Genomic DNA, 25110 nt, shown 5'->3' with positions numbered 1-25110 from the left:
TGTCACCCCGACAAGGTGACGGGCACATGTCACTCACGTTGACCGACAGGTTGACCCCACCTCCACCACAGGAAGGGGCGGGGCCGAGCCGGGCCTGGGCAGGAAAGTCTGAGGCAGGGCCCAACAAAATCCGGCGCCGATGGAGCACTTGGTCAGTTCCGAGAGTTTGGTCACCAAGAAGCCGCCGCGTTTGGCGCCGGGCTCCGGCCAGGGGAGTGTGGATTCCCAAGATAGGTAAGGGCAGGAGGGTCGGGCTGCCCGGGCCCGGCCCGGCTGGGAGCGCTGCAGCTCGGGGGCTCGAGCGGCGGCAGGGTCGGGGCTGGGTGATCAGAGGCCGGGCCGCACGGCGCACACCCCCGGGGTCTCCAGTTGCAGCGGGGCCGATCTGCTGCTGCATTGGGGCGGCCAGGTGAGCACCGCGGCTGCGTGCATTCGAGCTGCTTCCCGTGCAGGTAATTTCCAGTTCGCCGAGGAGTGAGGACGAGTGGAGGAACCCAGCTGCTTTTCCCAGGTGTGAAGAGTGATGGAGACGGAACAGAGCAAAAGCCTGGATTTGGTTGTAAAAACGCAGAACAGCTGGAAAAAGAAGGGAAGAAGCCCCTTTCCACGGATCCCGGGGATCGGAGACTCGACCTTCAACTGGAAACAGGTGGCTCTCTGCTCTCCCTCTTCCCCTGCTTTTATCAGCAGGAATCAATCCCCGGCCTCACTTCTTCATTGGACCCTGTCCCAGGAATTGATCAGGACAGGGTCCAGTGGAAAAGGGGCTACTAGTTATTTATCTTGACCTATGGTTGCTGTGAGACTGGCTGAGTTACTACAATCACAGCATTTGAAGAATTTTGTGTTTCCCTCCAGCAGTGAACTGAAGGGCTCCACCCTCACCTCCCCCAATATAAACCCTCGGTTTACCTCGGATTCACCTGAGGACTATTGTGTCTACTGACCATTGATTGTAAGCTATTAAAAGCGTGTTGGTACTTTTCTCTCCTCTGGGAGTGCAATCAGTTGCATTACAACTCCATGCAGTGATTTTGTAACCTGGAGATTATGTTCCAGTTGGAGAGACATCATCCACTAGATTTGTTTTCGTTGGAAAATAGGAGACTGAACCTGGAGCGGATTGAACTATGCAAATTATGAGACTTAGGGGCAGGATAGACTAGAATGTTTTTCTTCTTACCTGAGCTATCTAAAATAAGGTGCTGGAAGATGAGGGATAGGAGATTTAGTGAGGATCTAAAGAATTTTCTCCCTCCAGTGGGTGGGTTGGAATCTGGAACACCCTGCCTTGGGGGAGGGGTGGAGTTGATGGAGGCAGACTCTCAAAATGTTTTAGAATCTATATAAATTGCCAAGACTTGGAAAGTGATATTCAAGGTATGAGCCTTGGGTGAGTGCATGAGAACACAAGTCCTAGACCAGGGGTCGGCAACCTTCAGCATTAAAAGAGCCATTTGGGCCTGTTTCCACCAAATAAAACTCATCTGGAGCTGCAAAACCAGTTTGATCACAAAAATGAAGAAAACGCCGCATATATAGTTTCATTACACTTATGCTATGTATATAAGGACTATAATTTGTTACCTTTATGAACTTTTTAAAAAAAAAAGACACTGGCACATACAAGTTTCAAATAAAATACACAATGCGGGCCTTTTTGAGTCCATCCCTTATTTGTGGAATTAAAAAAAAAGAAATATTCACTTTAATTAAAAAGAGCAAACAAAAAAAACCAGTTTGTATTTTATTCTGAAGGTTACCACCATCATTGATTTCCTCAGTCATGAAGCTGCAGCATCAACTGCCAACCTAAATATAAAACACAACTACACCAGTTCAGGGTCTAATATAAAAATATATATTTGCAAAATAATAACTTATTAAATGATTTCTTTCACCTGGTTAATGTGACTTCTGCTCGTATCAAAGACGTCACTTTGATCTTCACGTAGGATTGCATGCTGTCATCCGTGAGGCGTGTACAATGTTTGCTTTTTATGGAGTTCATGCTGGAGAAAACCTGCTCGCATAAGTATGTGGATCCAAAGGTCGACAGGACGCTGAATGCATATTTTTTCATGTTCATATAAGGGTCGGGAATTGATTTCCATGTTTCAAACACAAGTTTGTCTGGTTTGGGGAGGTTTTCAATTTCACTCCATTTGTGCTTCTGAGCAAGAATGGCTTTCTGATGAGCAACATCTTCAAGATCACCCGTCAAGCTTCTGAACTTAGACACCCATAAGTCTTTATCAGCTATATCGGCCATTTCGATCTCCAGATCGGTTGACTTGTATCTGTAAATGCAGTCATATTCAACGGGGATAAATCGATGTTTAGGGGAGTGACAGGGAAGGACAAAGTGTTTTTTTTTCGAACTCACAGAATCTTTCCCCAAATGCAGTTTGCATTGCAATGATTGCACACTGTAAATGTTTGTAATTGATCTGATTGTGTGCTGAACCCTCTCAAAGAGGGGAAGTGAGACAGTGTACCTCTCTGTACATCTCTAGCAAACACTGTCATCTTTCACTCAAACGCCAAAACCTCCTCCAGCCTCTGCAGGGCTGTGCCCCCTTTCCTCTGAAGACTTTTGTTCAGCATGTTAAGGTGCACTGTCATATCCACCATGAAGTGCAGCTTTTCCAGCCCATCTGGCTGTTTTTGCTCCAGAAAGGTGAGCCCTTTGCTTTCCAGGAAAGTTTTTACAAGCTCCAGACACCGGACCACTTCAGCACCTCCCCTTTGGACCGTCTCCGGACTTTGTTGTTACAATGCCTCTTGATGCAGAGTGCAGTGAAATGTCAGCATTTTTCTATCTAGCGACTTCTGAAGTAAAGTCACAAACCCCTTCTGTGCTCCTGTCCTACTCGGTGCCCCATCAGTAGCCACTGACACCAAATGGGTGGTGATATTTGCTGCCATTTTTATGGTCCTGTCCTTGACAGTCTTTGCAGAGAGTGGCATATCTCTGATTTTTCTGAACAATTTCACTCTTGTTTTTGAATAGATGTTCTGATATCTTGATAAACAATTTTTTTATATATTCCCCATCTTCCCGTGCTTGGCGATCTCCTGAGTTGCCACAAAACGAGCAGAAGTACTTGAATTTGTAGATTTCATCCACCACTTCAAAGTATTTTTACTCTGCTTAGCTTTCCTCAGCATTTCCAAAACTGCTCTTTTTCTTTAATCTCCAGATGGGTATTTTTCAGCAAAAGCTGTGGCTTTTTTCTGGACATGTCTTTCAACATCTGATTTTTTTTGGTTGTTTTGCTAATTTCTTGCCACATATTAAGCAGACAGGTAAACCAGCTTTGTCAGCAGTGAAAGCAAATGAATCTGTCCATGAAGCATTAAATGTTCTGTTTTCATCAGAAACTTTTCTTTAAATTAATCCTTGGTTAGCTTTCCGGGGGTCGGAAGTTCAAAACTAGTCACTTGCTGAGCGGTGACAGGTGATGCATACAGTGGTATCAATCACTACAGTGCCGTGACTTGAATTTTGATCGACAAAATATTACATTGTTTTATTTTAATGTTACAAGATCACCTTAATCTCCAAAATCATAATTATTACATTGATAAAACTAGCTAAATAAAAAATAATTTAAATAAAATGGCCATTTACTGTATCTGCATTATTTTTTCAAAGCCACGGAGCCACAGCAGAGAGATGAAAGAGCCACATGTGGGTCTGGAGCCGTGGGTTGCAGACTGCTGTCCTAGACAAAGGGCTCAGGTCCGAAATGTTGGTCATCTGTCTTTCCCTCCTTTGAATGCTGCAGGACTTGCTGAGTCTCTCCAGCAATTTTATTGATCCACTTTTAAATAGTTGTTGCAATTCTTTGACGAACTGTCCTCGTAAAATTGTTTTATTTGTTTTTGTTTAACTGGAAGAAGTGCATTGCTGTATTGGAGGCACCTGGACGTCTCTGTGTTGAACTGTGACATTTGGGGAGCAGAAGCAGGCCTTTAAGGCCCATCGGAGTCTGTTTTGTGACTAAGCTGAATGATGCTCACAGTTCCAGTTTCCATCCTTTCCCCATATCCCTTGATGCCCTTACTAATGAGGTTCTTATCCATTTCCTGTTTAAATACTCCCAGTGATCTGGTCTCCACTGCTTTGTGTGGCAGTGAGTTCCACAGATCCACAACCCTCTGACTAAAGAAGTTCTTCCTCTGTTCTAATTGGACAACTAATTTTAAGACCATGACTCCTTGTCCGTCGATTCACCCATCAAGTCTGATGTTTCTTTTATTACAATAAAGAAACTAGGGTTCTTTTTAAAACAACTAGATTTATTAACTAAAGCAAACAACACGAAGGAGAGAACATACACACGCCAGAGTTCACGTAGAGGCATTCATCTTGAATGTACCCAAGATGCAACATTCTGTCTCTGACTTCTGGTGTAGCACTTTATCACTGCACATAGATCAATAGGCCAACGTCAGCAAGAGCTTGGTTGTTAATTCTCTCTGTTAACTGCATTAATCTTTGCAAGTTTCCTTCTGCAAGTGGGCAGTCCTGCAGCTGATGTCTGCTTCTCAACATTAGTGCCTTGAAATTCACTTCCGTTATCCCAGCATTATGTGCTGGACAGGTTGACCAGGTTAAGTGGGTACTTAAACACAATCTGCTGGAGGAACTCAGCTAGTCCAACAGCATCAATTTTTGTCTCAATAACTGGCCATTTTTCTGCACTTGATGCTGCTTGTCCCACTGAGTTCCTCCAGCGGATTGTGTTTAGCTTCAGATGGCAGTGTCTGCAGTCTCCTATATGTCTTCAGGTTAAGTGGGTAGTTTAGCTCTGCTCAACAGCCTACTGGAATTCACAGCATTGTCTTTGGTACAGCGCTTCACAGTGTAGACAGGTTTCATTTGTCGCTCTCCAGTGGTGTCCCCTCCCCAGTCACACGCAATGCAGCAGAAATGTGACATGCACTTTCGCTGTGTACATTGTACCTTGGAACTTTCTCTGGAGCTTTAACTTAAAAAAAAAGATTAGCAGGTGTACGTTATTCACTCCCCTGTGCATGCACTGCCATTCAGTTAAATCGGCCTGTCTGTTCCTGATAGCAGATTTCAGATTTATTGTCAGTGCATACATGACATCACAAACAACCCTGAGATTCTTTTTCCACTATTGGCCGTGCAAAAAAAAAAACTGCACAACATACACATGTAAACAAACTGTCTGCAATTCAGAAAGAATTTTTAAAAATCAATAAAGTCCATAAGAGTCCTTAAATGAACTCCTGATTGAGTTTATTGTTGAGTCTGATGGTGGAGGGGTAGCAGCTGTTCCTAAACCTGGTGGTGCGAGACTTGTGGCGCCGATAACTCTTTCCTGATGGCAGCAGCGAGATCAGTATGGCTGGGTGTTGTGGATCTTTGATGATTGCTGCTGCTCTTGGATGGCAGTGTCCCCTGTAGATGTTCTCAATAGTGGAGAAGGTTTTGCCTGTGATGCCTTGGGCTGTGTCCACTGCCTTTTGGAGGGCTTTACCCTCAGTGACCCCATACCAGACCATGAAGCTGGTCAGCACACTTTCAGGGCCACCTTCCTCTAATAACTATTTGTCTCATTCTCTTAACATATGGAAATCTATAATTCCCTTGAATATATGCGGTGTTGAGTCTCCACAGCCTCGGGAAGAGAATTACAAAAAAGTTACCACTCTCTTGGTAAAGAATTTGAATTTATTATCTCCCTTTTTATACTGATGGGATATACCATCACTGATGATCTGTAGGCACCCCGTATCTTTTAGTTTCTCCTGTCAAGAATGCGGTACAGGAGCATCAGAGCCAGAACCACCAGGCTGAGAAACTGTTTCTTCCCACTGGTAGTGAGAATGCTAAATGACTGATGCAAGCCCTCTGTGACTCAACTATTTATTTAATTATAATATTTATTTATGTATGTACTGTGCTACTGTGCATATTTATCGTTTGTCACCTGGTATGGAGAAGCCAACTCTCAGGACAAGATTGAACTCCAGAGGGTCGTTAGCTCGGCCTGCACCAGACTTCACTCCATTGAGGACATCTACATGAAGCGGTGTCTTTAAAAAAAAAAAGCAGCCTCTATCCTCGCAGACCCCCACCACCCAGGCCATGCCCTCTTCACTCTGCTACCATCGGGGAAAAGGTACAGGAGCCTAAAGATGAACACTCAGTGGCACAAGGACAGCTTCTTCCCTGCTGCCATCAGATTCCTGATTAATCAATGAATGAAAAATACTGTCTTACTTTTCGTGCCACAAAATACTGAATTTCATTACTTGTTCATGGCAATACATTCTGATCTGTATGTGTGTTTGCATTGTGTTGCACCAGGAACCTGAGTATACTGTTTTGTTGGGTTGTACTTGTCCAATCAGATGATAAATAAACTTGAACATTGCAGATAGTGCATTGACAGTGGTGTGTGGACAATGAGCAGGAACTGAGTGCTGGTTGTTAATTTAGCCTGACCCTACTTCCTGTTTATCCAGCCCTGCAGGGTCTCATGTTGAATGGTGTAAACAGCTTATAGCTGCTACTATCTCAACCCAGCATTCAGCTACTGCAGTGTCCGATGCCATCTCCAAGGATTATCGGGTGAGTGTTATTATTTTAAATTCGTGACTTCTTTCTCTTCAGAGTTCCCAGCTTCGTTACTGAGACATTCTCTCGCTCTCTCTCGCTCTCTCTCGCTCTCTCTCGCTCTCTCTCGCTCTCTCTCGCTCTCTCTCGCTCTCTCTCGCTCTCTCTCGCTCTCTCTCGCTCTCTCTCGCTCTCTCTCGCTCTCTCTCGCTCTCTCTCGCTCTCTCTCGCTCTCTCTCGCTCTCTCTCGCTCTCTCTCGCTCTCTCTCGCTCTCTCTCGCTCTCTCTCGCTCTCTCTCGCTCTCTCTCGCTCTCTCTCGCTCTCTCTCGCTCTCTCTCGCTCTCTCTCGCTCTCTCTCGCTCTCTCTCGCTCTCTCTCGCTCTCTCTCGCTCTCTCTCGCTCTCTCTCGCTCTCTCTCGCTCTCTCTCGCTCTCTCTCGCTCTCTCTCGCTCTCTCTCGCTCTCTCTCGCTCTCTCTCGCTCTCTCTCGCTCTCTCTCGCTCTCTCTCGCTCTCTCTCGCTCTCTCTCGCTCTCTCTCGCTCTCTCTCGCTCTCTCTCGCTCTCTCTCGCTCTCTCTCGCTCTCTCTCGCTCTCTCTCGCTCTCTCTCGCTCTCTCTCGCTCTCTCTCGCTCTCTCTCGCTCTCTCTCGCTCTCTCTCGCTCTCTCTCGCTCTCTCTCGCTCTCTCTCGCTCTCTCTCGCTCTCTCTCGCTCTCTCTCGCTCTCTCTCGCTCTCTCTCGCTCTCTCTCGCTCTCTCTCGCTCTCTCTCGCTCTCTCTCGCTCTCTCTCGCTCTCTCTCGCTCTCTCTCGCTCTCTCTCGCTCTCTCTCGCTCTCTCTCGCTCTCTCTCGCTCTCTCTCGCTCTCTCTTCCCCCCCTCCCCCCCAAGTCTATCGGTAACTATTTGAGAATAAATGGACCTCACCCTGTGCCTCATCTCCACATCGCCCTTGCTCTTCTTGACCAAGTGGAATGCTGGGCTAAAATTTTTCATGGTCATCTGTTGCAAGCACATGTGTGAGATTTTACAGCCATTGCACTCTCATTTAATCTGAGATCGATGGAGCTGAATGTACAGGTGCTGGGAACAACCAAGGGCAGTTATGTTTGTGTGTATTTAGCACAGATGATTAGAGATGTCTGTCTGCATTATGTGAGGGGAGTAGGGAATGTTACTTCACTCTGGTTTAGGTGTCCAGCTGAGTCTCTGGTGTGTGAGCATTTGGAACTGGAGGCCAAACGTCAGAGGTAGGAGAGTCTCTCCATAATTTTCTCTCATGTGTCTGGTGTTCAAAGTTGGGAACTCGGTGCCACGGGGATTGCAAGCAGCAGGTTGCTTCCTGCCTCTCCCACTTGCTGTGTTTTTAGAGTCCCGGCCTTGTTGGAGCAGCAGGATGTCTATTGCCTGCTTTGAATAAATACTGCAGAGAAACCTGTCCTCTCAGTGCACAGCAGGGTTTCTTGCATGTGAAGTGTGGCCACTCTGTGGTCTTGTAGATTTACATATAAGCACAACGTGAATGCAGTAGAATTATGGCTATCTTTACAATAGGTCATATTATGTTATTTCCAGTGCTGGCCACTGGGATGAATAGAATTTGGCTACAAGTGTATCCAACATCTTTTATTGATTTCTTCCTGATGTATTTTAAATAACAGGTTTTCAGGAGACCTGATCTAAGGGTAAGAATAAAACGAATCAGTAGCATAGCAGGCTTGTATCTTTCCTGTTTGTCTCTTATATTCCAATGCAAAACTTGCAGTGTGTTTGGCTCCTTGTTTCTTATTTGCAGTATGAATATAGTTATTCTTTATGCTTTAATGGCCTTTTAACATGGTTGTTTTTTGAATTGATTTGCACAAAACTTCCATATGACATGTGTGACTGCTGTCTAGGCAGAGATGGTATGTGTTTTCATGTGATGACCCTTTTCCAAGTGTCAGAATGTAACCAAGTGCACCATACAAACATACATCATCTTCAATCAAATTCTTAAATAGTTCTTTTCATGATCCTCCTAAGTGCATTCCAACAAAAAAATCCCTTTCCTTTAAAGCCTGGTCAAAGTGAGAGGATTACAATACCTGCTCTTCAGCTGACTGTTATAAACCTACTCCACAACAATCTAATTTTCCCCTATGTCACACCTATAACCCTCGATTTTTCTTACATCCATGTGCTTATCTATGTACCAGCCCCCAGCACCTCCCCGGCAATCCATTCCAGGCACCCACCATTCCCTGCGTTTAAAAAGAAAATGCCTCTGACATCTCCCCTGAACTTTTCTCCACTCGCCTTAAACGGATGTGCTCTGGTATTTGCTACTATCGCCCTGGAGAAAAGATGCTGGCTGCGTACCCTATCTGCCCCTCATAATCTTGAATATCTCACATCCTTTATCTTCCAAAGAGAAAAGCCTGGTTCAGTCAACTGTGGCTCATACAACATGCTTTCCAATCCAGGCAACATGCTGATAAATCTCATCTGGGTTCTCTCCAAAGCAGTTGCATCCTTCCTATAATGAGGTGACCAGAACTGAATGTAAGACTGCAAGTGTGGTCTAACCAGAGTTTAGAGAGCTGCAACATACCTCATGCTCTTGAACTCAATCCCTTGACTAATGAAAGTCAGCACACCTTGTGCCTTCTTTAACACCCTATCAGCTTGCCTTGCAGCCTTGAGGATTCAGCAAACCTGGACCACCATGATAATGAAGGAAACAATTTCAGGTTGAAATACAGCAAAGTTATAGAGGATGTCAACTGCATTTGTATATTTTTTTATTGTTTTAAATTGAAATCTATTTCTAAGAAAACCTCTGCACGTCAAGAGGTTGAAAACAAAACCCAACTTTGTGGTGTGAGCTTGCCCCTCCCTGTAGTGTAGTGTTGCATGGTGATAAAGTGTAACTTACATTGCCTCTCACCTTGTGCATGGTTCCCCCCCCCCCCCCATCCCCTCCCCCCATCCCACCCTCCGTTCCCTTTATTACTGACCCTGATGTACAGGAGAATCAGGACGGACGCAATGGGTCATGTCACCCTGACCCTGACCTGGGTGTACTCCCCTTGGCAAGTGATGATTCTCTTTATTCGAAATGTGCCATGTTTTATTCCCTTTGGTAGCTGAGATTTCAGACTTCAGTTACCAGCACTTACTAATGAATGAGTTGCATGCTGATCGATTGTTTTATCACCACACAAAACAAAAAGGCCATGGAAGCAAACCGCTCTTGTTTCAGATCGAAGTAATGGGTTTGCGTTGCATGCTTCTCTCTTCTTTCTGCTTTCAATGGGACATGCTAATCTGAAGCCAGACACAGCTCTTCACAATTTGCCATTCACTGTATTCTGTGCATTACAATCCCTTTCGATTGATTGGCATTCAATTCTCGATTACAAAATAAAAAAAAACACAATTACGCTTTGTTTGAATTTGATTAAAAAAATATACTCCAGTCTGTGTCCTAATCTGCAATAATTCTCTTTAAAAAGCAACCTCCCCTTCAGATCTCTGTGTCCAGATTAGCTGTGTTCCACAATGTCACTAAGACAGATTGTTAACCATGCAATGCCTCCTAACAATGCATTTTGTGTGTGTTTGTGAAATGGAATGCAAATATAAAACAATTCATTTCAGGTAACTCAGACTTGTTCTAATGCAACATGGTATTGGAAAATCAGCTCAGTTAAAGTTCCATGGAGGTATCATCTGTTTATCTATATTCATGGCAATAGCATGCTGAGCTTAATCCAGTCATGATAAATGTCTGCAGGCAAAATTTAAATTCATGCAGTCTTCGTACTTTGGACCTTATCCACTGAAGGCATCGCAGTCCCTTCCTCATTAGGATAACAAGGTTAATCATCAGGAATGTTAACTACAGTCTGTCAGTGAACTGTCAAGAGAGATTAGATTTGCTCCTTAACACTGTCATGGGTAAATATGATAAACAAGTTCAAAGCCAATTCTTGTGGTTCAGAAACATTTTTGTGATGGGTGTGAACAGGACAGTAAAGCCCAAGAAAATCTACCGATCACTTTGCACTCCCAGGAGAATGCTAAGACAGAATACTGATTTGACCAGTTTTAGTTTTTGATAACTTCAAACCAACTGCTTGTTTCATCCTCTTAATTATTTTTAAATATCCAGGCATCACGAGCAAAATCAGCATTTGAGATGGAGGTCAAAGGAATCACTCAAAGTGCTATTGAGCAGGGAATTCCAGAATTTAGATCCAACAATAATGAAGGAATGGAGTATGTTTCTTGATCAGGGCGTTCCCATAAAGCTGCCTTGTCCAGTTACAGATGAAGGCCTAGCACAATTTAATTTAAAACTCATCAAATAGAGTTGAAATTTTCAGGAGGGAGCTGGGCAGGTTTGATTGCCTGGAGATTGTTAATAATAGTGGGCTTGCTACGTTAGGTCAAAAAGAGACATCAGAGAAGAAATGGTCAAGATGAAATGAATGGGTGGGCTGTGCCTTGAACTGGGTTTGATTGATCATCAGGTCCTCAGGGATGGAAATAAGCTGGCTCAAATGGAAGAGGCTCCACTCTTTCCAGGGGAAGCTATCAAAGCAATTGGTAAGTGTTGCACTCTTGTTCTTAAGTTTTATCACATTTTAACTCACTTTTTCTAAAACCATATGATAATAATTGTTATTAGCTGCTACAGAAAGAAATGACCAATTTTAAAGCCACCAATTGAGGCGGCACGGTTAGTGCAACGATATTACAGCACCAGTGGCCCAGTTTGAGTCCCACACTTGCTTTAAAGAATTTGTTTACATTCTCCTCTGGGCCCTCCGGTTTCCTCTCACCTTTCAACTTAGGGTGGTTGTAGGTTAATTGGGGTATTTTGGTAACATGGCTTGTGGGCTGGAATAGTCTGTAACCATGCTGTATATCTAAATTTAAATTTAAAAATTTCAAACCACCAAATAAGGTGACTATGAGGTCATTGTGTACTTTAAAAGATTCTCTGCATCTGTCTTGATTTGAAAATGGTCTTTTAAATACACAATTCATTATAAAATACACCCATTGTAAAATGGCATTTTCTTATTTGTTATAGCACTGCAATAATGGAAATGATTTTTCATTGTTGTGAAATTCATCGTATAATGAGGCCTCATGTAGATATGACTGGTGCCAAGAACAAGGCCCACCTTTCCCAGCTCTGCTAACCCCACTATCCTATTTTTCAAACTAATAGTTACTTTTAAGGAAGGCAAAGAATTTTGAATAAAGGCAGGAATAAATATAAAGATCAGTGATCGAATTGGATGGGAAATCAGGCTTTAAAAGCTGAATTGCCTTTCTTGTTTTGGATTTGGGGTAAAGGCACTCATGACGTGTTTAAGGTTTTCCAGGGATTGAACGATCATCCTTACGTTCACACACACTGTAATTTGTGACTCCTGATTTCTTGTCTTCCCTATTGCCCTCTACATATCTTTTGACATCCACTGTTTCCTGATATTGCACTAAGGGGTGACTCTAGCTTGTTCCTCTGTGATGCCAAGCATTGTGTCTTTGTGAACTCTCTCCCTCATCTTCAAAGTCTAATGAAAATTTTCTATCTTTACCAAGTGATCATTCTCATTTCCCTGTAAAAGCCTTTCTGTATTTTCTTCTGATGTGAAAGGAAGCCATTTAGCCTTCCAAGACCATGCTGGCTCACAAAGGAATCCCATTTCCCCACTAATTTCCACTGTAATCTATTCTTCCCAGCAATTCTACGACCGATTAACTTACCAGAACATCTCTTTGGAAACTGGAATGCCGAGAGGAAATCCACTGGGTTCCAGAGAGAATGTGCAATTTCCTCACAGAGAGCATTGGTGGTCAGGACCGAACCCAGCTGCACCTCTTTTACGCTCTCTGTTTCAGTTCCTTGTATTCCCCCATCCTATCTTGTGTTTTGCACATGATGAGCAGCGTAGCAATGGTTAAGGAGTTTATTTCCTTTATTTGCCGTGTTATGCAAGCTGCTTCAAGAGGAATAAATTTGGAAGATTGAATTCTGAAATCTGTGCATTTTTCCATAGCTAAAGACGTCACATACATTTGTCCTTTCATTGGAGCCATCAGTGGGACGCTTACTTTGACTGACTACAAACTGTATTTCAAAAGTGTGGAGCGGGTAGGTCTAAGTCCTTAGACCATAATGGATTCCTGAAATCAAGTGCCAGGCTGGGCCTTTGTGATTTTATTTCTTTGAAGGATGTGGACAGCATTGGTTGCAGTGCTCCGTCTGAGATGGAGTGAGTCTCCCCTGCACTATTGTAGACCATGCAGTGAAGGAATGGGTAGTAACATCCAGGATTTCTAGGCAATGAAATTTCCTGTATATACAGTAAAATCCTCAAGCACTGGCAAAAAAAATGCAGTAAATATGGAAAAATAGAGAAGCCCCTAAATGTAAAGGTTCCATTATTGTCACTTAACACTACATTTAGAATGTAACATACATGAAATTCTTTTAACTTTGTCAACCATAAGGAATACAGAGAGTTACCACTTTTACAGCGCCCCTCACAGAAATGAGGCCTCTGAGGAACCAACTCTTGAGCCCTGGTTTACAAGAACTGTGCTCTAACCACTGTGGTCTAGTGGTCAGTTCAACAAACCATTTAACAAGCAATCTCAAGCAACCAGCAAATTAACTTATCTGACATCTACCAATCCCCATAGGTCCTGGATACTGCGGGTTTTAATATATTTGGTTATAAAACTCATAATTATGTGATTTTTATATTTAATGTTTTTATCAACTGCACAGCTAAATTTCGAACAGATATGGATTTAGGATTGTCTCTGATTATAAAAGCAAGTTATGCATCTGCAAATTTCATTCAGTGAACTAGGCTGACAAAAAACTTGCTGTTGTCTTTATCTTCACGACTTGAGAGCATTAGCCAGGGATTGATGGTTGTGCACCTAGCAATGATGATCAACAGTGCTGGCAAGGCAAGTTTTCTCTGTTCCTTTGAGACTCGAGTTCTTTTGTTGGAAGGGAATCATACATTGGTACTGCTTCATTTGCTTGAATATTGCCATGCACCATTGTTCCATTGTTTTTGCTTTTCCATGAATCAGGATCCTTTGCACTGGCACCCCAGCACATTGCTGTACCATAGTCCTGTGCATCAGCAATCCATCCGTATTTGCATACACCTGCCTCGTTGTTCCATGAATGCACTTATACATCAGCATTGGTGCTTCAGTGTTTTGCTGCATGGCCACCTCTGTCAGCTGAGATCCCTGTATCAATATGCAGTTGCTTTGGTGCTCCTGGGCAAGGGATTCCATAACATCAGTACATCTGTGCTTCTCATTCCCATTGTCAGCTCTACCTGCAGCTCCCTAGCCCCTAAGTTCTGAAATGCCTTTTCTCAAACCTCTCCATCCTACTTTAAGGTGCTCCTTTAATGCTCGTACCTTCTAGCTTTCATTCTGAATATGGGTCTGAGGCAAATTTTGTCTCAACTCTAATAAGGTTAAGGCAGGAAGCACAAGCCAGCTGTTTTGATCATGTGGAAGGTACAGTAACCTACAGCATGTACACGACCAATCTTTTATCACTGAGGGGTAAAGAGAGCTTGGTGTGAGGGAAGAGAATGTGGTGGGATACAGGGACATGTGGTTTCTGCGTATAATAGAAATACAATTCAGGGCTGTGTTTCTGTTAGTTACTGATCATCTTCACAAATTTGTTATTTTGCTTCAGGATCCCCCTTTTACACTTGATGTTCCACTTGGGGTTGTGAGCCGTGTTGAGAAAATTGCTGGTGTTCAAGGGCACGGAGCAAGTTCCAGTGGCCTGGAGATTGTGTGCAAGGTAACGTTTCCATTCGGCCTCCTGACTGTTCAGTCCCAGCTGCCAAAGGAAGGAGATGTGCGGAACCTTGTGAAGGAGGGAAGATGGTCTGCTGGGAACAGTGGGAGTGGGTAGTTCAGCAGCCTTTTCTATCCTCACCTCCCCATCCAGGCCCCACCTTTTTTTAAATATCATGTCCAAAGAAGCTGGAGGAACTCAGCAGATCAGGCAACATCCAAGAAGAGAAATGGCAGTCATCGTTTCAGGCCAGGATCCTTTATCGTGTTCCATAGAATCCCAAAACGTTGATTGCCAGTTTCTCTCTGTGGATGCTGGGTGACCTGCTGAATCCCTCCATCTCTTCATTTGTTTACTCAAGATTTCAGTGTCTGCTGTAGTTTTGTTTCTCTTTTGTACTTCCCTTCCCCATTCCCCACTTTGTCTGCTTCCACCTATCATTTTACTGCCCGTCTTTGCCCTCTACTCCACATGCTCCACCTACCTGTTATCCACAGGCAGGATACAGAATCCAGCCCATCTATCACCTACTGACCCCCCCCCCCACCCCAAATACTGCATGTCTTCCTTCTTTATCATACCTGAAGGAGGGTTTCAGCTCAACGTCCATTATCCATTTCTCCCTATGGATGCTGGGTGACCTGCTGAATTCCTCCTGCAGATTGATTTCTCCTTTGGATGCCAGCATCTGCAGACTTTTCGCCTAGCATTCAGTTACACTTATCCTACTTTTACCCATCTTATTTCCACCCCCCACCCGACTCTAGTGTCCATCTATAAATTATGGTGCCCAGTTTACCCACCAACTCAGACATGGGGGAAACTGTCACTGTCTCAGGACTGTGACAGTTTCTCTGCAGATGTGCAGTTGAGCATTGAAGCCAGGTCACTGTACTGGAGCTGAGGTAGTAGTATTAACCCCTGCGCCACTGCACCACTGTGTACTTTGGCATATCTTGATGCAGCTGGCCTTCGACTTGTTCACTGCAGAGTGTAAAATGCAATGGCAGCATTTATTGTTTCAGACTGTGGAGATGAACACAGAGCATTGCAGTACAGTTCAGGCCTTTTGACCCATGATGTTGTGCCGAACTTGATATACCTACCCAAAAAAACTGAAACCCTTCCTGTATTAAGAGTCTCTTAAATCCCCCTATTGTTCCAGCCTCCACTACAGTCCCTGACAAAGCATTCTTGGCACCCACATCTCTCTGTGTATATATAAAAAAAAAACCCACAAACAAACTTGCCCCTGAACCACTTCCATACAATGGTGGGCACTATTGCACCAAGTATTGATGGCAAATTTACTTCCCTGAGAGACAGGTGTGAACCAGGTTAATCTCATACCAATCTGGGGGTTTCAACGGTCTCTTTTTATCTAAGATAAAATCCAGATTTATTAAATTACATGAACTTAAATTCTCCTTCATTCTGTTCTTAATTTGTGACTGGAAATGATTAAATGTGAGGTTGTCTAACTCTTTTAACAGGATATGAGAAATCTACGGTTTGCGTATAAGCAGGAAGATCATGGCAAACTAGAGATATTTGAGAATCTCACCCAGTACGCCTTTCCTGTCTCAAAGAACCTGGTAAGTTTTCTTGTTTCTGTGATGTGTTGAACTTGCACAGAAATTCATGATAGAAATGCTTAAGTAATAACTCAAATGTGGCAAAGCAGTATCATAAAAATATATAAAGTTGAAGATGTTTTTGTTCAGGGCCCTGCCTACATTTTGCCCCTACTTTAATGAAGGGCTCAAGCCTGAAAATTATGTATCTTTTATCTTTGTTCTATTAAGGACACTGTTTGACCTGCTGAGTTTCTCCAGCGTTGTGTTTTTACTTTAACCATGGTGTTTACTTGTGACTGAGTAAGACTGATTTCCTTAATATCTAAAAATTAACCATCTCTTTCATAGATGTAATAACTGAGCATCCACAACTCTCTTAGGCATAGAATTCTCGAGATTCATTATCCTTTAGGTGAAGAAATTTCTTTTACTGGTCCTGAAGATTACGATCTTAATTGACTACCTGATGAACTCACCAGATGAAGTACACCCATCACAGGTTGTTCTGTCAATATCGAACAGCTGATATGTTTTTTTTAAATTCATAAATTGTTCATGATAGCTTGCTTTGTTGAGCACCTTGTCTTTGTCTGCTGCAATAGCGTGGATCTCCCAGAGATCACTCTCCCCTTCTGGGGATGGAATTTTCTGCATTTTTAAAATCCATCTCCACCTTTTATCGGTGCCCTCTTACCACACTGACTCTCGCTGCTCATTCCATGCAGTGTTAGGATTTTGCTCTGCTGACTTTGGCTGCCACATTTCCTACAGTAGAGCAGTGGCCGCGCATCCTCAAGCACCCTGCACCACCCCCCCCCCCCCCACTGTTTCCGGTGTGTTGCAGTGCCATGCTGTTTATGCCAGCGGTGCTTCCTTGTGTTTTTACCCATGTCTCGAAAACCATGTGTAAAGAAACCATTGCTTTTAAGGTTAGCTGAAGAAAATCCTCTAGTAATAGATGAACAAGGGTGCTGCCTGGGGATGGAGGACAGATTGGGTAGGGGGATTGGGTTCAGGGAAGTCGTACTACTTGGGGATTGGATGCACGTTGGGCAGGGGCACTGCTTGGGATGCTGGGTGCTAGTTATGGGGTCAGGAGAACCAGACACTGGTTTGAGCATGGATCAAGCAGGTATGACCTGGTGACCTGGAAGGGGCTTGGAGTCTGGGGACAGATGGTTAGTGTCTGTCTAATATACTGTCCTCTCTTTTAAAAAAAAATGACTAGTTTTTTAATGGCGTGAAACTGGTGTACATTTTCAAAAATTTTCCAAATGGGCTGCGCTGCCCCCCCCCAAACTCACCGCAAAGGGCACTAGACCCCTTTGACCACCCGCCCCCCTGCTGTATGCCTCACACAAGCGCTTGGCTCTTTTCCTTTTTTTTTTAACGTCACTCACATGCCTGCCATCCCGTTTCATTTGCTGGCAAATGAAACTCAGAAAGGGAGGGAAAGGAAGAGGAGGGCAATTGTGGTAGGAGACTCCATAGTTAAGAGGACGGATAGGGGATTCTGCGGACGCAGCAAGGAGAACCGGATGGTGGTTTGCCTCCCTGGTGCCAGGGTCCGGGATGTTGCTGCTCGTGTCCCGGATATCCTAAAGTGGGAGGGACAGGAGCCAGAGGTCGTGGTACATGTAGGTACCAATGACATAGGGAGAAATAGAGAATAGGTCCTAAAAAGTGAGTACAGGCAGTTAGGTAGGGAGTTAAAAAGAAGGACCGCAAAGGGGGTAATCTCTGGATTACTCCCTGTGCCACGTGACAGTGTGAATAGAAATAGAATGAGGTGGAGGATTAACACGTGGCTGAAGGGGTGGAGTAAGGGGCAGGGTTTTAAGTTTCTGGATAACTGGGACCTTTTTTGGGGGAGATGTGACCTGTACAGTAAGGACGGGTTACACTTAAATCCCAGGGGGACCAGAATCCTGGCAGAGGTATTTGCTAGGGCTACTCAGGATCCTTTAAACTAGAATGGTTGGGGGGAGGGAACAAAATAGTACAGAGCAGTAAGGAGAAGGTTAGAATGCAAACAATGAAAGTTTGTAGTAAGTATTTGAATATGGATGGGCAGGTGATAGAGAAGGGAAATGCTCTGGAAGAAGATGAAGGGCAATTGGCAGGAAAAGTAAATAATGTTGTTCTTAAAGATGAGGGAAAACAGGGATTAAAAATTGGGAAATCTCTGAAATTCATATATTTTAATGCCAGGAGTATTGTAAAAAAGGTGGATGAGCTGAAGGTGTGGATTGATACTTGGAAGTATGATGTGGTAGCGATTAGTGAGACTTGGTTGCAGGAGGGATGTGAATGGCAACTGAATATCTCTGGGTTTCGTTGTTTTAGGTGTGATAGAGTCGGAGGAGCAAGAGGAGGTGGGGTTCCATTGCTTGTCAGGGAAAATATTACAGCGGTGCCTCGGAAGGATAGATTAGAGGGCACATCCACGGAGGCTATTTGGGTGGAACTGAGAAGTGGGAAAGGAGAGGTTACACTTGTAGGGATATATTATAGACCACCCGGAGGGGACCGAGATCTAGAGGAGCAAATCTGTAGGGAGATAGTAGATATTTGTGATAAGCACAGGGTTGTAATTATGGGAGATTTTAATTTTCCACATATAGATTGGGAAACACATTCTGTGAAAGGACTGGATGGGTTAGAGTTTGTGAAATGTGTGCAAGATAGTCTTTTACAACAATATGTAGAGGTGCCGACCAGAGAAGGAGCAGTGTTAGATCTACTGTTGGCAAATGGGATGGGTCAAGTGACGGAGGTTAGTGTTGGCGAGCACTTCGGGTCCAGTGATCATAATGCCATCAGCTTCAATGTCATTATGGAAAGAGAGAAGTCAGGGCCAAGGATTGAGGTTTTTGATTGGGGAAAAGCTAGATTTGAGGAGATGCGAAAGGACTTGCAGGGTGTGCATTGGGACAATTTGTTTTATGGGCAGGATGTAGTAGAGAGATGGAAGTCTTTTAAAGATCAGATTTTGAGAGTGCAAAAGCTTTATGTTCCTGTTAGGTTAAAAGGAGGGGCAAAAGGTTTGAGAGAGCCGTGGTTTTCAAGGAATATTGGAAACTTGGTTAGAAGAAAAAGGGAGGCGTACATTAGATATAAGAAGCATGGAGTTAAGGAGATGTTTGAAAGATACATTGAATGTAAGAGGAATCTTAAGAGAGGAATTAGGAAAGCTAAAAGAAGGTACGAGAAAACTATGGCAAGCAGGGTGAGAACTAATCCAAAAGAGTTCTACAAATATGTTAATGGTAAGAGGAAAGCTAGAGACAAAATTGGTCCCTTAGAAAATCAGAGCGGAAAACTGTGTGTGGAGCCTAGAGAAATGGGGGAGATATTGAACAGTTTCTTTTCTTCGGTATTCACTAAGGAGAAGGATATTGGGAGATGTGAGATAAAAAAAGCAAATTGGGTAAATATGGAGAATATAGTGATTACAAAAGGTGTAGTTTTAAGGCTTTTGAAGAATATAAAGGTGGATAAGGATCTTCCCCAGGACATTGAGAGAAGTGAAGGAGGAAATAGCAGAGGCTCTGGCGGTAATTTTCCAAATGTCATTAGATATGGGGATAGTGCCGGAGGATTGGCGCATTGCGCATGTGGTTCCGTTATTTAAAAAGGGTTCAAGGAGGAAGCCTGGCAACTATCGGCCTGTAAGTTTGACGTCTGTGGTAGGTAAATTAATGGAGAAAATTCTTAGAGATAGTACTTATAAACATCTGGATAGACAGGGTCTGATCAGGAGCACTCAACATGGATTTGTGGGAGGAAGGTCATGTTTGACCAATCTGATTGAATTTTTTGAAGAGGTGACAAGGAATGTGGATGAGGGTAGCGCAGTGGATGTTGTCTATATGGACTTCAGTAAGGCCTTCGATAAGGTACCACATGGAAGGTTAGTAGGAAGGTGCAGTCTTTAGGTATAAATTTTAAGATAGTCAAATGGATTGAATATTGGCTGAAAGGGAGAGGCCAGAGAGTGGTAGTGGATAATTGTCTGTCAGGTTGGAGGCTGGTGACCAGTGGTGTGCCTCAAGGATCTGTATTGGGCCCATTGTTGTTCGTTATATACATTAATGATCTAGATGATGGGGTGGTGAATTGGATTAGTAAATATGCAGACGATACTAAGATAGGTGGAATAGTGGATAATGAAGAAGGTTTTCAAGGATTGCAGAGGGATTTGGGCTGCTTAGAAAAGTGGGCTGAAAAATGACAGATGAAATTTAATGCTGATAAGTGTGAGGTGCTTCATTTTGGTAAGAAGAATCAGAACAGGACATATGTGGTAAATGGGAGAGCATTGAGGAATACAGAAGAGCAGAAAGATTTAGGAGTAACGGTACATCGTTCCCTGAAGGTAGAAACTCACGTGAATAGGGTGGTGAAGAAGGCTCTTAGTATGCTGGCCTTTATCAATCATTGCATGGAATATAGGAGTTGGGAGGTGATGTTGAGATTGTATAAGATGTTGGTGCGGCCTCATTTGGAGTTCTGTGTGCCGTTCTGGTCACCTAATTATAGGAAGGATATAAACAGAGTGGAGAGAGTGCAGAGAAGGTTGACCAGAATGTTACCTGGGTTTAAGCGTCTGGAGTATAGGGAGAGATTGGACAGATTAGGTCTTTATTCTTTGGAGCGTAGAAGGTTGAGAGGGGATTTGATAGAAGTATTTAAGATTATGAAAGGGATAGACAGAGTGGATGTGGATAGACTCTTTCCGTTAAGAGGAGGAAAGATTAAAACAAGAGGACATGAGATAAGAATTAAGGGGCAGAGGTTTAGAGGTAACATGAGGGGGAACTTCTTGACTCAGAGAGTGGTAGCCGTGTGGAATGAGCTTCCGGGAGAAATAGTTGCGGCGGAGTCAATAGTATTATTTAAGAAAAGGTTGGACAGGTCTATGGATGAGAAGAAGATGGAGGGTTCTGGGCATTGTGCAGGGAGGTGGGACTAGAGAGGGGTGTTTGGTTTGGTGCGGACTAGAAGGGCCTAATGGCCTGTTTCTGTGCTGTAATTGTTATGTTATGTTATGGCATGTCTATCCATGGTTTTATGTACTACCAGACACATTGGAGGAACAACAATTCTGACCGGGCACCCCACAACCAGATGACATTAATAGTGACTTCTCTTGCTTTCGTTAAACTCCTCCCCCACCCACCCCCCCCCCCCCCCCCTTTCTTCTCCCAGCTCCCTTTTTTCTCTCTCTCCTTTTGCACAGACATGATAAATTCTCACCTCTCCCCTTATCACATCCAATTAACATCTTTTATTAGTCTGGATTCCTCCCCCAGCCGACACTGTCTGAATTCTGAGATTTCCTGCTTCTGGCTTATTCCTGGAAGAACTACTCAGGCTCAAAACATTGGCAATATATTTTTGCTTTTTCTGGACACTGAAAGACTGGCTGAGTTTCTCCAGCATTTTGTTGTGTTTTGACTAACAGTGACAGCATTTTCCGTGTTTCTTTGCCACGTGATGAAGTTTGTGGAGTTCTGAAGCTGTTCTTTAAGGTGGTTGAGGTTTTGTTTTGAGGGTATAGTCTGGAAAAACAACCACCTGAAGAAACACACAAGGATCAGCGTGTACAGAGCCGTTGTCATACCCACGCTCCTGTTCGGCTCCGAATCATGGGTCCTCTACCAGCATCACCTACGGCTCCTAGAACACTTCCACCAGCGTTGTCTCCACTCCATCCTCAACATTCATTGGAATGACTTCATCACCAACATCGAAGTACTCGAGCTGGCAGAGTCCGCAAGCATCGAATCCATGCTGCTGAAGACCCAACTACGCTGGGTGGGTCACGTCTCCAGAATGGAGGACCATCGCCTTCCCAAGATCGTGTTATATGGCGAGCTGTCCACTGCCCACCGAGACAGAGGTGCACCAAAGAAGAGGTACAAGGACTGCTTAAAGAAATCTCTTGGTGCCTGCTCCATTGACCTCTGCCAGTGGGCTGATCTCGCCTCCAACCGTGCATCTTGGCGCCTCACAGTTCGGCGGGCAGCAACCTCCTTTGAAGAAGACCGCAGAGCCCACCTCACTGACAAAAGACAAAGGAGGAAAAACCCAACACCCAACCCCAACCCACCAATTTTCCCTTGCAACTGCTGCAATCGTGCCTGCCTGTCCCGCATCGGACTTGTCAGTCACCAACGAGCCTGCAGCACACGTGGACATACCCCTCCATAAATCTTCGTCCACGAAGCCAAGCCAAAGAAAAGAAAAGAAAAAGATAGTTGGCAGTAACCAAATTGAGAAACTGGTGCATTCTGTGGACTGTATATCCACCACTGCATTTCTTGTTGTGTCAGGTCACTATGAGTGCTACTGATACCATGCGACCCTGTACTAGCTGTTGCATGGTCGGGTGACGAAACTGGCTCCCCCACCAGGCTTGCCTGGTGCGGAGAGTGGTTAGACACCCTGCAGGATGAAAAACAAGACCTGTCAAAGGGCGGACAAACCCTTTTGTAAGGTCAACGGCCGTCTAAAAAATACGTTCCTTGAAGCGCAGAAAGGGCGTCCCTTGCATCAAAGCTTGGTCTGGACATTCACTGCAGCAGAACTTCCCCCAGCCGTCTTGGACCTCACCCTGGCGCTGGGATGTCAAGAGGGTGAGTCTGGGCCTGTGCAACCCCTAAATCCATTCACGCTCACGCTTTTTCTTCCTGAGGAGTGGGGTATAAACCCCACAATTTGACTGAAAGGAACCATCATTTCCCTATGGAATAGATAGCCAGAAGAAAAAGAGACCTACCACTGCAGCCTCTTTTCACTTGTTGCGGAGAGAGTGAATGTTTAGTAAAGTCTTTGTTATGTTGGTCAAGCAGGCTGCTTTGATCTGATGGAGTTGACTTTCTGAAATGTTGATGGGATGGTACTCATTCAACTAATGGGCAAGTACTTCATTGTGGTATTCAAGTAGTAGAAAGGCTATCGAATATAAATCTTTTTCTGCAGGATACTTAACGTTTGATCTGCTCGTAGACACTTTGTGTTTGTGGCTCGTCTGTTTCTGAGTTTCTGGTCAGTGATGGTGGGTACTTGACAATGGTAATGCCAAGAGAAATTAGTGTTAGGTGCCTAGAGTTTCTCATGTTGAAGAGGATGTTTCTCTCTCTGCACATCCAAGCACCCCATAAAATCGCACACTCTCCCTTGTTCTCCTTCCAGACCCTCTCTCCAATCAGTGTGTCTTGGTTATCCATCCAGTGGTAGCTCTGTGGCCTAGAACCATAGAACATTACAGCACAGAAACAGGCTCTTCAGCCTTCTATTCTGTGCTAGTCCCATTCTTTTATTGTGCCTAGTCCCATTGACCTGCAACTAATCTATACCTCTTCCATCCATGCACCTGTCCAAATTTTACTTAAATGTTAAAATTGAGCCCACGTTCACCACTTAGCTGGCAGCTCGTTCCACACTCCCACTACCATGTGTGTGAAGACATTGTCCCTAATAATTCCCCTTAAATGCTTCCCCTTTCACCCTTAACCCATATCCTCTGGTTTGTATATCATTTACTTTATACTTATCCTAATTTTGTCCATCTCTATCAAATCTCCATTCATTCTACACTCCAGGGAAGAAAGTCCTAATCTGTTTAACATTTTTCTGTATCTCTGTTCATCAAGTCCTGGTGCCAAGCTAGTATATCTGTTCTCGTTCAATCTTATTGATCTTTTAAAAAAAAAAAAAAAGATTTTTCATTTAGTGATCAGAGGTGCATTTAAGCACTCTGGTGTTCAACCCCATGTGGCTTGTAGCTGACCTGTTGGGGCTATTGGGATAATTGCTACAGAACTGGTGAGCTCATGTGTTCCTGACAAATGGAGAGTTACAGGAAAATGGTGAAACAAGATATCTTGACAAAGAGCTCAGGCCCAAAATATTGGTTATATATCTTTGTCTCCTATGGACATGGCGAGACCTTTCTCCAGCACTTTTGTGTATTTGGTACAGGAAAGTAGGCAACATCAGACAGAAAAAGAGAGAGAAATTCAGTAGAATTTTACTTTAGTCTTGAGCCTGTGAGGATTTCTGTAGTAAAATGCTGCGATGGTTAATTGCTGTCTTAATTTGCTCCTGCTTAGCCACTTTTTGCAATGAAGTATAAGGAGAACTTTCCTGTGCAGGGCTGGAAGGTGTATGACCCAGCTGCAGAGTATAAAAGACAGGTAGGACTTTTGTGTTTCTTTTATTCTCAACAATGTCTGGGTGAAGTTGATTTGTTTTAAACAATCTACTTTTTAATGCTGGTTTTGGAAAGTTTTCTACTCACTGAGCTGGGAATGGCAATGGGCTGTTGTATTTTGTCCTCCATTTTGTCTGGAGATGTTATCCTTGCACTGTTTTAAAAACATAGAAACATAGAAGATAGGAGCAGGAGTAGGTCATTCGGCCATTCGAGCCTGCTCCACCATTTAACGAGATCATGGCTGATCTTAAAGTTCAGTACCCCGTCCCTGCCTTCTCTCCGTAACGTTTAATACCCTTATACTGAAGAAATAGATCTAATTCCCTCTTAAATAGATTTAATGAACCTGCCTCTACTGCCCTCTGTGGCAATGAATTCCACAGTTTCACCACCCTCTGGGTCAAGAAATTCCTCCTCCTCTCGGTCCTAAATGGTTTGCCTATTATCCTCAAACCATGGCCCCGGGTTCTGGATTTTCCCATTATTGGAAACATCCCATCTGCATCCATTCTGTCCAGTCCTGCCAGAATTTTATAGGTCTCTATGAGATCCCCTCTCAATCTTCTAAACTCCAGTGAGTACAATCCCAATTTGCGCAATCTTTCCTCCTAAGTCATTCCTGCCATTCCAGGTATCAGCCTGGTGAATCGCCTCTGCACTCCCTCCATTGCAAGAACATCCTTCCTTAGATAAGGTGACCAAAACTGCACACAATACTCCAGGTGGGGTCTCACCAAGGCCCTGTACAGCTGCAGTAAGGTATCCTTGTTCCTATACTCAAACCTTCTTGATATGAAGACCAACATACCATTTGCCTTTTTAACCGCCTGCTGTACCTGCATGCTCGCCTTCAGAGACTGGTGTAC

The 25110-nt window shown here is 43.9% G+C and overlaps 1 protein-coding gene across 14 annotated transcripts in view; it reads left to right on the top strand.

Annotated features, from left to right (window-relative positions):
- The first annotated feature begins 13 nt into the window (after positions 1-13).
- The window catches only part of LOC138740245 (phosphatidylinositol-3-phosphate phosphatase MTMR1-like), a 73389-nt gene continuing 48292 nt past the window's right edge, over positions 14-25110 (top strand). For 5 of the 14 annotated variants that reach the window (XR_011342762.1, XM_069892585.1, XM_069892591.1 and 2 more), the window contains exons 1-9: positions 14-234; positions 6508-6613; positions 8256-8279; positions 9606-9668; positions 11112-11187; positions 12654-12748; positions 14336-14446; positions 15937-16038; positions 24141-24224. Coding sequence is in view for 13 of the 14 variants with exons in the window: in XM_069892585.1 (XP_069748686.1) it covers positions 140-234; positions 6508-6613; positions 8256-8279; positions 9606-9668; positions 11112-11187; positions 12654-12748; positions 14336-14446; positions 15937-16038; positions 24141-24224 (756 nt within the window). In the remaining variant the exon portion in view is untranslated. Of the gene's footprint in view, positions 235-6507; positions 6614-8255; positions 8280-9605; positions 9669-11111; positions 11188-12653; positions 12749-13419; positions 13576-14335; positions 14447-15936; positions 16039-24140; positions 24225-25110 lie in introns of those variants that run through there. The other 9 variants (XM_069892582.1, XM_069892592.1, XM_069892584.1 and 6 more) reach the window with 5 other exon arrangements.

Source organism: Narcine bancroftii, chromosome 8, assembly GCF_036971445.1.
Source record: "Narcine bancroftii isolate sNarBan1 chromosome 8, sNarBan1.hap1, whole genome shotgun sequence".
NCBI classification, from domain to species: domain Eukaryota; kingdom Metazoa; phylum Chordata; class Chondrichthyes; order Torpediniformes; family Narcinidae; genus Narcine; species Narcine bancroftii.
The sequence above is the reverse complement of the archived record's forward strand: the minus strand, read 5'-3'. Positions and strand labels throughout refer to the sequence as shown.